Raw genomic sequence first — 14,547 nt, forward strand, 5'->3', positions numbered from 1 at the left:
CAAATCTTTATTGAAAACCGTATAATGTAGTAGATGCATTTATATAAAAAAACTACAAAAATAAATGTTACAATGTGAAGTATTTGATACAAAATATGTTTATCTACAGGATGGATACATATTTTACATACATAGTTCAACAAAGGTGAATCATCATGTAATAAATAGCAATGCGATCTTGTAAATTGTTGAAACCCATCATTGAGGGTAGATGAGATGGTTGATAAAGCTCCAATGGATGTAAATGTATTATTTGCCTTTGTGTGACAGCACACACCGGAAGCTGCTTGTCACAAAAATATGGATTACTTCATTTGCATTGTTTTTTGATACTGAGCATGTGGTTTCCTCTTGCAAACAATCATCATTTAGATGCTACCAGGGACCTTACAGAGTTCTGATTCAGTGGCATATTTCAGAGTTCAGAAAATTAATGTAAATGGCTGCTTACAGGAGTCATTTTAATGACAAATCTTGGGTTTGTGCTATTTATGTGCAGCAATAGTAACAGAAGGAAACTTGTAGCAGTTAACAAATACCCATAAGTCTGAGTACCTGAGAGACCTTTAACACAGTTATGTGGAACATGAGTAAAGTTCCATGCATTTTGTTTATACACAGATTATAAATAATATACGTAAATTATATTTGTGACCAGAAATGCTTTTGAAAGAGGAGCTGAATTCCTGAAAAACAATGGATGTCCTGCTAAGAAAATACCTTTTTATATACACAGTGGAAGCTAGTTAAGATGGACACATCGGGGAAGGCTGTTTTGTCCGGCTTAAGAGTTGTCTGAGGTTAGAAGAAATATCATTCCCACCCAGCAGAGGACCAGCAACAGCTCTCCCTGCCGTTGGACTGGAAGTGGGTGGGGTGGATTAGAGGTGATTGACAGTTTACAGCTGTTTGTGAACGGCTGGAGCACAAATATTCACAAGTAACTCAGCTGTCAATCACAATTCCCCTCCCTTATTCTTATTCCAAGGTATCTGAAATGTTTGTGTTGTATCCACTTGAAATGTGAAGAGAGTTTGAAGTATAATAATAATTATAAAAAGGTCACTTTCAATCCACGACTGTTTGTGGGACGCTGCTGTGCGCAATTGGCTGCTACGTTTCGCCCATAAATATACAGTCAATTCACTTTACAGCATATTTTGTGAAGCGCTTTGAGACGTCAAGAAGACTTGAAAAGCGATATATCAAATGTAAGGATTATTATTATAATCCTAGATCTTGCCCTTTCAAACAGATTATTTGGAGAGAGCATTCTAAGCTTGTATAACACCAGCCTTCTATAAAACTGGGTGTACGGGTTTGTCACTGCTTGTGGTGGGAGTCATTTGAAGTGATTAAAATAGCACAAGATTATTGGTACAACCTTCAAGCACGTTGACTCATGTGGATTGTTTTTCCTTAGTATATAATGCAACCAGTAACAAGTATAGTCTGTCTTCCATCTTCATTCTTTTGTTCTGGCTTTGTGGGTCTTTGTTGAAGTGTGTGGCCTCATGTTGTACGAGAACTCTTTGGACTTCTTTAGGTTTACCAATCGTTGAACATGTTGCAAGTCACTCACTGTGGATAGAAGACATATTGAAGCTATCACACCTGCTTCTCAGACTCCAGAATGCATCGGCAGTTCTACATTTTGTCCTATAACTTAGGGCATTTTGTTTTCTCTATCTTATTTTGAAGTAAGGTTTTTAAGGTTCATTTTCCTATTCCAGTTGGGTCTATTCTGGCCTCAGAAGGCACCCTGCTTCCAGGCTTCTACCACTGTATCTCTGTATAAGGACCAATTGGAGATGATAATATCCCAGGTTCACCTCTCTCCCTTGTATAGGGTGTTGTCAGGACAACCCACCAAGCTACTGCTTTGTATCATGCCTTGCTTGTTTGAATCTAACTTGCCACTTTATTTATAGATAATATTGTAATCACAATAATTTGATCCAAACGAATCTGATACACGTGAGAAACTGATGCTAGTTTCCCAATGTGTATACAATTCAGAATAACTTCATGAAGTCAGTTTACAGCACAGAAGCCATTATATCTGCTGGTGATAATTTCTGACTTAAGTTATCCACTTTAATTCCATTACATAGTTGCACAGAGTTATACTGGATGGAAACAGGCCATTGTGGAGTCCTGTAGCTCAGTGGTTGGAGCACTCGCTTTGCAAGTGAGAGACCTGAGTTCAATTCCAGTCAGGGCGAAACCTTGGGCAAGTTTCCTTACTCCACACAGAGCCTAATAATAATCCCTCCAAAAACCATAATAAATGGGTCATTTTCAATCTACGACTGTTTGTGGGACATTGCTGTGCGCAATTGGCTGCCGCGTTCTCCCACAAATATACAGTCAATTCACTTTACAGTGTGTTCTGTGAAGCGCTTTGGGACGTCCTCCTGACGTGAAAAGCGCTATACCAAATGCAAGGATTATTATTAATTGCCTGTGTTTATACTCCACACAAGATATTCCCCTCCTATCTCTCTAAATCCTCCCTCATGTATGCAAATGACGTGCATTCCCCTGCTCTGTTCTTATACCCTTTAAAATTTTAAATATCATAGTGTCAATAAGATTGAAAATATCAGGTATAAACATAATTCATTGTGTAAAATAACAGAGCGGGACCCTTAAAAGGCTCTCCCAACATGCCCCATTTCTGACGAAGGGTCGTGAACCCATTGACTCAATTTCCTTTTCCATAAATGCTGCCTGATCTGCTGAATTGTCTTAAAAGTCCTGGTTTAGGGATGAACCTGCACCTGATTTATGCAGAAACAAATGTCTGAAAAAAGTTTTGAAAGATTTTTTGTTCTATGATGGTTTTCACAGGATGAAGATGATGACTGAAATGGTTGTTACAAGTATTTTATATTGTGCTGCAGTTTTGCAACTGGACAGATTGTATGTTAGAAAGTACTTTTGCAGATTTTTTAAAAATAGCAAAGCATTTCTGAATCCTATTAAGGTAAAATTTACACACATATTTGGTCTTTTAGCTATGATCTGCTGTGAACTTTTCAGTGATCTGTCAGAAATATGCAACATATTAAAAGTGCAAGGATAATTAGAGGAAGAAGAGATGGGAAATAAAAGTAAAGATTAATTGTTCTTTTACAATTTCAGCTCTGCAGTACATAATGCATTGCAGAAGACCAAAATGCCATTCAGTTCATATTGATTTACACTGTGCCCAATTTACATAATATCTGAGGTGATGTAGTGAAATACTGAAGTTTCTCTGGCCACTGAAAGTCCTTGAGGAGTTTAATGCTTATCCCAGCAGAAACAAAGTAGTGATGTAGAACATCATGTCTGTCACAATGTGTGAGTGTCCAAACCAGATACAACAATTTGCATTTATATAGCGCCCTTTACACGGGGTAGTGTCCCAAAGCGCTTCACAGTCTGACAAAGAGCCAAGGGTAGAGGGAAGTGACCGTAAGCACAATCAAAAAGGAAGGTCTTTCGGTGGGATTTGAAGGTGGGAAGGGAGGGGGCAAGGCAGAGGGATTGAGGGGGAGAGTTCCAGAGTTTTGGGGCGTAGTGACTGAAGGCATGACCACCGATGGTGGAAGGTACGAGGGAAAAACAGGAGGCTGGAGCGAGTGGAGGCAGTAAGGTCAGATAGTAGGAAGGTGCGAGGGAATGAAGTGATTTGAAAATGAGTGAGAGGATCTTGAAGTCGATCCATTCGGTGATTGGGAGTCAGTGGAGCCTGGCAAGGACTGGTATGATGGTGTTACGGAGTTTCATGTGGGTGAATATCTGGGCAGCGGAGTTTTATATTAATTGGATTTTGTGTGGTGGAGCTGGGGAGACCAGCGAGGAGGGCATTGGAATAGTCTAGCCGGACAAAGGCGTGAACGAGTGTTTCGGCTAAGGTGGATGATGGAGGACAATGGCGTGGTTGACTGTGTCGAACACAGCAGAGACGTCCAGGAGGATGAGGAGGCAGAGGGAGCCCTGGTCACAGATAGAGGATGTCATTTGTTACTTTGATGAGTGGTCTTTGTGAGTCTCTGTGCTATAGGCTGGGCAGAAATTAGACTGAAAGGGTTCGAGTAGGTGGGACAGATGTGCGCGAAATTGGTTTGCAACAATGCGTTCCAGGGCTTTGGCCAGGAAGGGCAGGTTTGAAATGGGACAGTAATGCATGAGGTTGCAGGGATCAAGAGTATTTTTTTAGGCAAGGGAGTGATGACAGTTATACCTGGTGGGACACACACCGCTTACCTAATTGCAGAAAGTATTAGGTGTAGGTTGGGAAGTGCCAAGGCTATGGGTCCGCAGATTATGTGTTGAGGAACTGGTGGAGATTAACCAGCTAACCCTGCATAGCTTGCCATCGACAGCACTGCCTGCAAAGCTGTGTTGCTTATCCAGCTATAAGATGATTACCCTCTCTGTTAGGGCTTTGACTTGCAGGGTTAACCGGAGTCAAGTGGGAAGACTTCTTGCCCCCAGTGATTGGTCTGTCCATCCCAAGTCCTGTCAATGATCCAAACTGTCTGGCCTGTCAGTGGTGCCTTGGAGTACTGCAGACCCTCCTGGCTCAATCAAAACTGCCTCAGAGTCAACTCAATCCCGACCCGATCCTGACATTCCATTGCCAAGCGCATCACCCAGAGGAGAGGCACAAATTGACTATATCTGCCAACGGAGGCAATTGGGTGACAATGTGTGAAACAATGTCACATATGAAAGGATAATCAGAGGATGAAGAGATAGAAAATGAAAGTAAAGATGAAATGTTCTTTTACAGCTTGAGCACTGCACTACACAACATAATGCAGAGTAATTACTGTTAACATTAATAAAAACTAAGCTTCAACTACACAATGACAATGCTGATCCTATGTGCTCATCACTTTCTGCCTTATTATTGTCCAAAGATGATGTAGTGCAGTGCCCTGCACTGCTCCCAGTGTGATACTTAAATGTGAAACCAACTTTGGTTCTTCATCAAAGCACTCATTTATTCAGCAGTTTGAATACGGATCAAATAATAACTATAGGCCAGTCAGCTTAAGGGTTCTGCTTGCAGTCACTTTCAATCAGCTGCCCAAGTTATCTGGTAAACTCAGCTGCTGCTTTGTTGCAATTCAAACAAACAATCTGAATAAGAGTATGTTCTGGGTTTCCCTTTACTCTGCCCTCCAAAAGGTGCATATTTTTGCTACGGTACAGCTCCACAGGTAGTGGTTGCCTTCTGGTACCATGCTCCAAGTATAATAAGTGAGTGAGGGGTTTCATAGCCAACCTTGATCCTGTCCTTAAATGACATACACACACGAACCTATTTTTAAACGGATTTGCTGGTTAGACTCCACTAGTAACCAATGCACACTCTGAGGTCCCCAAGCCTTGGTTCTTGCCAATTGGTCCCTAATACTCTCCGGAATTAGGAAAGCAGAATGTGTCCCTCCATGGAGAGGACGCATTTCATTCCAATAAACGGAAATATCCATGTGTAAGAGGCATACATATGTGGAATTTTGTTTGTTTGTTTTAGATACTCTTTAAGCACGGTGATGGGTTTCCATGTCAGACACTTTGCTGGACAATAACAAAATAATTGTGTCTGTTAATAGTGATTAAGTGTGGAACCTGAATTGATTTTTCTTTCCCTAGAGCACAGCCGATTTTCGTGGTCCAATCGCTACCCCTGCTGAGGTCAGTTAATATAACAAAGAACTCAAATAGTTCAGATCTTTAGGTCTCAACTTTCAGCCCGGGGAGGGGGGAATAAATTACGTAATACTGAATGAGCCAACAAACATTTTTCTAATGATATTTGCGTTATCTATTGGAAAACATCTATAGGAGAAAATGAATTTTAAAAAGAGCAGATTGAATTCGGTATTCAGAGTTAAACTAAGAATAGTGCATTGGGAACAGACAGGATATTTCTTTGTGTGTGTTACTTTTTGAAGGAACCACATCCGAAGATAAAATACCACTTCAAATACAAAAATAATAAATCCAAGAACTGTAGTTTGACGTTTAGCCCAGAAACCACATTCTGTGCACTGGTTAAAGAGGGAACCAGCAACTAATTTAGCCACAAGAGCAATTGAAAGGATAAGGAGCATGATACCCAAAGTGTCTGTAAGGCAGGCTAGGGTCAAGGGTCTTTTAGAAAAATGTCCCTATGTGACTTTAAACATCTTCCTACATATACTGAATACTGCCTAAAAAGGTATTGCCTTTGTGCTTTGCTGTACGAAGGGCACTATATATGTAAGGGCACTTTCTCAAGCAAGTTATTGTTTTTTGTTAGGACAATGCAGTTTGTTTCACAGCGAGTTGAAAATTCAGTTAAATAATAACTTTCCAACCCAGGTACAGTGCTTTGCTCCTCAGTTGCAACGTTACCAACTCACCCACGTTTAGTCTTATTGACCACTTGTGCGATTAATGCTGAAAACCTTGTGATATTTGCCACTATGTTAATTAACCTGGCCTCAGTTCCCATGACCTTTGTTAAAATGGGAGGTTAATCTTCTCTATACTAATAAAATGACAATGTCTGTCTGTGTGTCAGCCAAGATCTCAATAACTGATTGATGTAAAGACATGATTTCTACCTCATCGGAAACGCCTTGCATTTGGAAGTATTATTGGCATATTTGTTTTTTGGGGATCTCCTAAACAAGTCCATCACACATAGAGCAGTTTTGCATTGCAGTTACACCTGGTGGCCGAGGCAACTACCAGTGGCGTTGCGGCATCGTGCGGTCACACAGCAGCTCAGACGAAGCCAAGCGATGGGAACAAGATAAGGATGCCTAAGCGATCATCAAGCCTTTCAAATACAAATAAAAATGCCAGACAAAAGAAAGGACGATTAAATGAAACAGAAGAACAAAGAATAGCATGGCTGCATTGCAATAACTCGAGGGCCTGCAAAGGGGTTCACACAGTCTACGACTCTTCGTCAGAACTGGGGCATGTTGGGAGGGAGAGGCTTTTAATAGCCCCTCTCTGTTAGCCTTTAAAAGCCTCTCCCTCCCAAAATGCCGCAGTTCCGTCGAAGGGTCATGCACCCGAAACGTTGACTCACTTTCCTTTCTCCATAGATGCTGCCTGACCTGCTGAGTGCTCCTAGCGATGTATGTTTTTGTTTTATGATTTTGTTACATTGAAACTGATGATTATCCACTCTAAGCTTGGCAACTCATGGGTTGGAGCACTTTCCACCATAGGGAAACCTTAGTGAAAAGCCAAGATCCAAGTGTAAGAGAGAACAAGACGACAACAATCAAAAATATGTATACACATGTGTATGCATGTATGTATAAGTGGAAGTGGAGGAGGGGGTTAACTGAATAATTCCCTTCTATTGTAACAATCCATACAGCAACAGTAAAAAAAATAATTTCAATAGACAGTGAATATCCTCTCCTGAAAGGATTACAGAATAATATGAAACAAGGAATTCATGAATGCGGAGGAAGAGGACATCAGTGTAATTGTCTTGTATTTTCTCTGCTCATTAAACCAAGATTAAATATAATCTAAGAATTAAATGTCCGATTAGTTTGGTTGATGATGCTTAATAGTTGAGTTAATTACAAAATAAACCAGAGCTAAAGAAAAAAACATCACAGTACTGTCCAAACCACACCACTGTTCCTTGCCTGGGAACCTCCATATGCATCTCACCTTCTACTCCTGAACCCTGCATACATATTAGTTTACTGATTATGGATTCTAAAGCATAATATTCATAACAGGAAGTTAGAAGCAGAAGCTCCTCAAGTTATAATATTATTACATTGTTGAGACACCTCAAAGTGCTTCACAGGATATAATGTAAAGTGGTGTGACTGTATTTTATGGGCGAATGCTGCACATCAGCTGTAAGTGTCTCACACACATCTGCCAACTGTTCCTCCTTGCACCTTCTGATTACGAATATGGTATTTGCATCACCGATACTTTCACTTGAGATCAGATCTCTAACTGTACTCTTAAGGAGTGATTGCTTAACGGGTATAATTGGAAAAAGGTAGCATTTCCTCAGCTTGTGGATGTATTCCGAGTAAGATACATAATTCAAATAAATATGTTGGGAGTTGTTTTTCCCACAGAACGAAGTACTTACAGTGAGTCTGGCGAAGCATAAGTTGAGTGTGGGTCCTCACATTAAGAAGGGTGTTGCAGGCTGAGCGGTTTCTTTGAAATGTATCTTTCACATGGGATTCAGCTGTGGCAATACAGAATGAGAAGACAGTCACAAACTGTACCACACAGCTTTCATTACCTTTCAACAACAACTTGCACTTTTATAGCACCCCTCACACAGAGCGCTTGACAGTGGCAAAGCACGGCGTGGAGATGGGGGAGGTGATCGAAGGCATGGTCAAACAGGACCGTGCTTTCGTGGGGAAGGAGGGGGCAAGGCGGAGAGATAGAAGAAGAGTGTTCTAGAAGTTCGAGGTATGGTAGCTGAAAGCGCCTCAGAGATCTGTCATGTCCATCACCAAACCACATTCCAATACATCAATAAAAATCTGAAAGGTTTATTAAGTGGAACAGATCTCTTAGCATTATACTACACCACATCTCTGCTACATCACTGCTTGTCTGGCAGAGTAATATGAAACTGCTGATCAGTGACAATTCATACTCAGCCAATTAAACTTTGAACAAGATTATACAAAATTGGTCATTCATAACTGAATAGGAACAAGGTCATAAAAAGTGTTTGTATTGATTAATATGGCTAGCAGGTACACATTATGACTTGGTATAGAATAGACCAATTGGTCAAGACTGTAGCTGTTTTATAAACTTAAAAAGTGTCAAAAAGTATAAAATAAGATTAAAATTACAACAACTACTTAATTCAGTTCTGGGTCCTTTGTTTCTGCTGACAGGGGGTCAGAACAGATGTTGATTTGTCACCGATTTATGACAACATTAAGATTAAAAACTGAGATGTCAGTTTATTGAGGAAGAATCTGCTAATGATCAAAGATATGTGCAGGACATCTTACAACAATTCTCCAGCCAAAGTAAAAGTAGACTTGCAATAAACGCAAAGTGCTTCTTGCCAATTAGGTGAGGTTGATCCAATTACACCTTTGTGAAAGACCAGAGCAGCTCCAATCACACTTTCAAATGCAAATAATAACAGTATAAACAGTACCTCAGTTCCATAAAGTAGTCTCAAGCTTTGCTTGCTTAAGACTAGTTTCTCTGTTGCTACAGAGAAGAGAAGATTACTGTTGTGTCCTATATACCTACTTTCTGATAACGAATATGAAACCCAAGGTTACCTTTACTGACACTAGATTGTTCTGGTGAGCTAAATGAAAGACTCCAATATTCATTCAATAGAAACTCACACACACATACCTAACACAGAGCTAATTATATTAGGGGCAATCCCAGGAATCATGAGACGAATGCTCAGCTTTAAATATTTTAACACATCTCAGCTTTAAATATTTTTCATCCTGTGGGAACTGACATTTTCCTCAGTGACTTAACTGTGAGCAAATTCCCCAGAAGAAATGGTCTGAGATGGGACATACAATATAATAAGTAATCGATTCTTACAGCATTCATGATAGAGAATGCTGATTAACTGATTGAACCCTAGAAAACTATCTACAGTGAAGGTAGCCAACTTGTCAAAATGCCAATAAATATACTGCAAGCTTGAATTTGCCACATACAATACACACCATTGCCATATATAAAGTTTTACTTTTAAAATTACACGTTCATTACACAAAAGTAACAATTAAACAGATATTGCTGATAGATCAAATAATTTAATTTGTTGGTCAGTACATTGAGGAAATATATTTTATTCCTAGCAACAGCTGAATAGCAAAGGCAAGCAGATTTCCAGGATGCCTCGGGGCCATTGGATCTGTTCAGTAGAAATGAGAAAATCTAATTGCTGTATAAATGGCATCTGGTATCAAATAAAATATGCAGCTTCTCTTTGGCCTTATTAACACCGGAGGGTTTGACAGTTTGGTGCAGGACAAATCACATTAGTTTTCCCTTTATGTTATCCAGTACTGTGCAAACCGATTGTTATTGAATGCCCCATATGATTATTTAAATCGAATATTTGGAGCTGGGTCTCATTCAGTGTGACGTCAAAATGTTACTGTACAAAATGCTGAAGGCACAATCAACAAGGAAGTGGTACAAATAACTCGTCTTTCATTTGTTTGAGCCAATACATCTGTCAATTGCTGATTCAATAGATAAAGATTAAAAGTTTTCAGTCCGACTTGTTAGCCAATGATACCAGCTGCAGTGTAGGTTCTGTACGAGCAGATCAATGCAGATGAAGTACTGAATTTCCCATATTGGCTACTTCAACGATAAAACATTCACAGAAACAATGTAGCCTTTTACACAACGTGTAGGTTATTTTTAAATGACCAGCTGTAAATGCATCACTACACAAACAGTTAAAGCAGCACTCGAACATGGTGAACATTCTCCAATGCCCTCCTCACTGGCCTCCCCAGCTCCACCCACAAAGTTCAACTCATTCAGAACGCCGCTGCCTTTATCCTCACGGGTACCAAACTCTGCAGCCCCATCATCCCAGTCCTTGCCAGGCTCCACTGACTCCCAGTCACAGAATGGATTGATTTCAAGATTCTCACACTCAACTATAAATCACTTCAATTCCCTAGCACCATCCTACCTCTCCAACTTGCTCACACTCTTACCATTCTAACCCGCCTCTTCGCTTGGCTGGCTCGGGTATGTCCCCCGACTCCTCTGCTCCATCATTGACAGCTATGCCTTCAGTCCCAAACCTCTGGAATTCCCTGCCTCAATCCATCCAACGTGCCCCCTCTTTTCTATATTAAATCACAACTGAAGAGTTTCCTCTTTGAAAGTGCCCGTCACCTCCCCTTTCTATCCGCTTCAGCGGCAAACTGCTATCATTCAGCGCTTTGAGATGCTTGCTACCCTGCGTGAATAGGGTACTTATTTTGTAATAGCAAACAAGTGCGAAAGCGACTGCACCAAAGTGTAATAAAGTTATTTTTTCCCTTCTTCTGTGAAAAGTTTCTGAACTGTTACAAGTTTCATTGTGAAAAGACACAGTGATCCTAAGAATTTAATCATGTACCAAGCATGAAATAGGCAAACATTTTGCAAATACGATATAACACATTCAAGACTATTCATTATAGCAAAAAAAATCACAATTAGTCAAACTGTAAGCCATCACTGCTCGTTTAGTAATACTGCTAAATGAAGTGCACAGTTACTCCCCAAGCCTGATGCATGAATTGACATTACTTGCTGTACAAGCTTTTCTGGTTTTGGTGTTGTAATTTTTTTTACAATGAGCACAGATCATCAGGAATTGTATGTGGCATTACTATTGACAGCCTTGAACTTTTCAGACGGTTCCTCGTGCTGTCACACGTGACTACGGTTGAAAGGAACTCCAAAATTCTGCTTAATACAGACCGAATGCTTCCCGGGCTTCAGTTTATTCAATATAACCAGTGGATTGTATCAGATGTCAGCAGATTCTCTTCACCAAAGTCCTATCATAGTTATATCAATTTTATCTTTTCAAACATCAGGCTGCAATGACTACAGATACTAAAATTTCCGAAAATATATATTTAATATATTTTGTCAGTTTCTCCCTATTTATATTTATCATCTCATGCTGTTCTCCTTTGAAAAAGGAGCTAGGAAAGTGGGGGCAAGAAAATTATACTAATGTCATATGATGACATGGTAGATGATGCCGGTTACAAACCTGGGATATATGCCCAAAATGAGTGAAAACAAATCATTGGCAGTATACTACATACAGCATTATTTCATCTCAATGTACTGTATAGGGGTGAAGTTTGTCATGTTTAAAGTTTTACTTTTGTTACTTTACACCAGCTAACAACCGCTAGGTGGCAGCAGATTCCTCCCTGTACCAGACTCCATTTTTTAGACCAGATCATCACCATATTACTGAAGCGAGACATTTCTCCTGTAAATTGTAGGCCCCAGAGTAGCTTCTAAGTTGACTGCTTGACTTCATATTTATTTTTTAAGGTTGATCTGCTGATGAGGGGCGGAATCCACACTCCCACACTAACATGACTGTGACACTTCCTGACTGAGGACAGTAGAGGTTTACACTATCGCTCTGATGCAACTTCAACTAACTTGACATAAATATCTGGTAATTGGCAGTAAACATCTGGAGCAAAGTAGTCAAGTCATAACTGCACCAAAAAGGAAATCAGCTCTTCTAATCTCCGGCAGATACCCGTTTACTACTTTGGACCCTTCTTAAATAGGACATAACAGAATTTGATCTGTCATGATCTGTTTATCTGATATTATCTGAATTTGATAAACTGGAAGTAAAATCAATCTCTCAAATTTATATTTAATTATTTATATTCATAATAATGATTCACTATAAGGCAGCAATGAACACTCAGTGCATCAGACATAAATGAAGTACATATTGTTTCAAAGTCTGATTTTGAAAAAAGAAAACACTTCGAAGAGTTATCTTAAACACCTACTAGCAGTAAGATCGATAGATATTTGTTTGGTAAGCATATCAAGGGAGAAGGAATGAGGGCAGTAAGACAACTGAGGTACAGATCAGACATGATCTAATAGAATGGTGGAATAGGCTCAAGGGTTTGAATGGTCTCCTCTTGTTCTGATGTTCGTAATCTAATAATAATAATTCTTGTATTTGACATAACGCCTTATCAGTTTTACTTGTGTAAGCAGTCATTGAATATTTATATTAAATCTGATTATGGAAGAAGGATGCTATCCATTAATTAACCAAAACATAAAAGTTTGAAAGATCTTTCTGGTGCAATACATTTTGCTGGAATAAACTTTTAAATATTTAAACCAATAGCATAGGTAGTAGAAAGTAGTTTATATTGTAAGCATGGAACAAGATTTCTTTGTATTACGAAGTCCTGTAGCTCAGTAGTTAGAGTAATAGCCTAAAAAGCGAGAGACCTGGGTTTGATTCCCAGCAGGACCAAACCTTGGGCAAGTTTCCTTACTCCACACCTGATAATAATCCCTCAAGAAAAAACCCAATAATAAATTGGTCACTTCAATCCACGACTGTTTGTGGGGCACTGCTGTGCGCAATTGGCTGCCAGATTTCGTCCACAAATATACAGTCAATTCACTTTACAGTTTATTCTGTGAAGCGCTTTGAGACGTCTGGAATCGAACCCAGGTCCTCTCGTTTGCAAGGCGAGTTCCCTAACCACTAAGCTACAGGACTCCACAATAACAGGCCTCCCCAACTCCTCCCTTCTTAGGCTGTGGATCATCTCATCCTGAACTCTGCAGCTCAAGTCCTCTCCCGCACCAGGCTCTGCAACCCTATCACCCCCATCCTCGACTGACTCCATTGGCTTCCCATCACACAGAGGATACAGTTCAAGATCCTGGTCCTCACCCTCAAAGCCCTCCATGGCCTTGCTCCCTCCTACCTCTGCGACATCCTAATCCTCTACCAACCTGCCCGCTCACTCCAACCAGCAGCCCGCCCCATCATTGTCGGGCGGGCCTTCTGACACCCTCTGGAACTTCATCCCATAGCTCCTCTGCCTCGCCCCCTCCCTTGCTGCCTTCAAGACCCATCTCAAGACCCTCCTCTTCGACCGTGATTTTGATCACGCTGCTTCGCCCCCTGCCCTCCACCCTCCCCAATCGCCCGAGCCCCTGCTTCGGTCCGAAACACTGACCTTGGGACGTCCTCCCGCTGTGAAAAATTACAAATGTAATTTTGTTGCTGCACATAATGAACAGCACCTTAACAAGCAAAGGTGGTTACATTAGAACTTTAACTATATTGGGTAAACAGCTACACTGTTTACAATTCCTTCCATAGAACATCCGCATTTATAGCCTGAACCTGTTCTCTCCCCTCCTTCACCAGTGCCAGACATTGCTGAATATTTCCTCTTTGCATTCTGTCCAGAATGTGCTCGTGCACAATGTCAGCTATTCAGTGAAAAAGAAAGTTGACAGATGAGAGCTAATGACAATGAACTGGCATGAACAATATTTTTAAAGAAATAGAGATTTAAAAAATTATTTGAATCAATTGTGCTCAATCAAATCCTGGTCCTCACTTTCAAAGCCCTCCAGGGCCTTGCTCCTTCGTACCTCCGTGACCTCCTATCCCTCTACCTACCTATACGCTCCCTCCACTCAGCAGGCTCCGGCCTGCTTCATGTCCCCCGCATTGGCGGGCGAGCCTTCAGCCACTCTGCCCCATCCTCTGGAACTCCCAACAGTCCCTCTACTTCACCCCCTCCCTTGGCTCCTTCAAGACCCTCCTCTTCGACTGTACCTTTGGTCACCCTTGGCCTCCTGCCTGTACCTCGTCCCTTCTGAAAAGGCGCTATATAAATGCGGGTTGTTGTTGTTAAAGAGGGAAAATACAACAAATGTTATTCATCTTACCTTTCATCTCTTAGTTTAAAAACTTACATTAATTTCTTTTTAAACTATCCAACC

The 14,547-nt window shown here is 40.5% G+C and overlaps 1 protein-coding gene across 3 annotated transcripts in view; it reads right to left on the minus strand.

Annotated features, from left to right (window-relative positions):
* Window positions 1-24: 24 nt before the first annotated feature.
* Window positions 25-14,547, minus strand: part of invs (inversin) — a 143,953-nt gene continuing 129,430 nt past the window's right edge. For all 3 annotated transcript variants that reach the window (XM_042332359.1, XM_042332360.1, XM_042332361.1), the window contains 2 exons: window positions 8,132-8,233; window positions 25-1,581 (listed from right to left, as the gene is read on the minus strand). In XM_042332359.1, the coding sequence (XP_042188293.1) occupies window positions 1,466-1,581; window positions 8,132-8,233 (218 nt within the window). In that variant the 3' untranslated portion in view covers window positions 25-1,465. The remainder of the gene's footprint in view (window positions 1,582-8,131; window positions 8,234-14,547) is intronic.

This window comes from Callorhinchus milii, unplaced genomic scaffold (assembly GCF_018977255.1).
Source record: "Callorhinchus milii isolate IMCB2004 unplaced genomic scaffold, IMCB_Cmil_1.0 Scaffold2, whole genome shotgun sequence".
NCBI classification, from domain to species: domain Eukaryota; kingdom Metazoa; phylum Chordata; class Chondrichthyes; order Chimaeriformes; family Callorhinchidae; genus Callorhinchus; species Callorhinchus milii.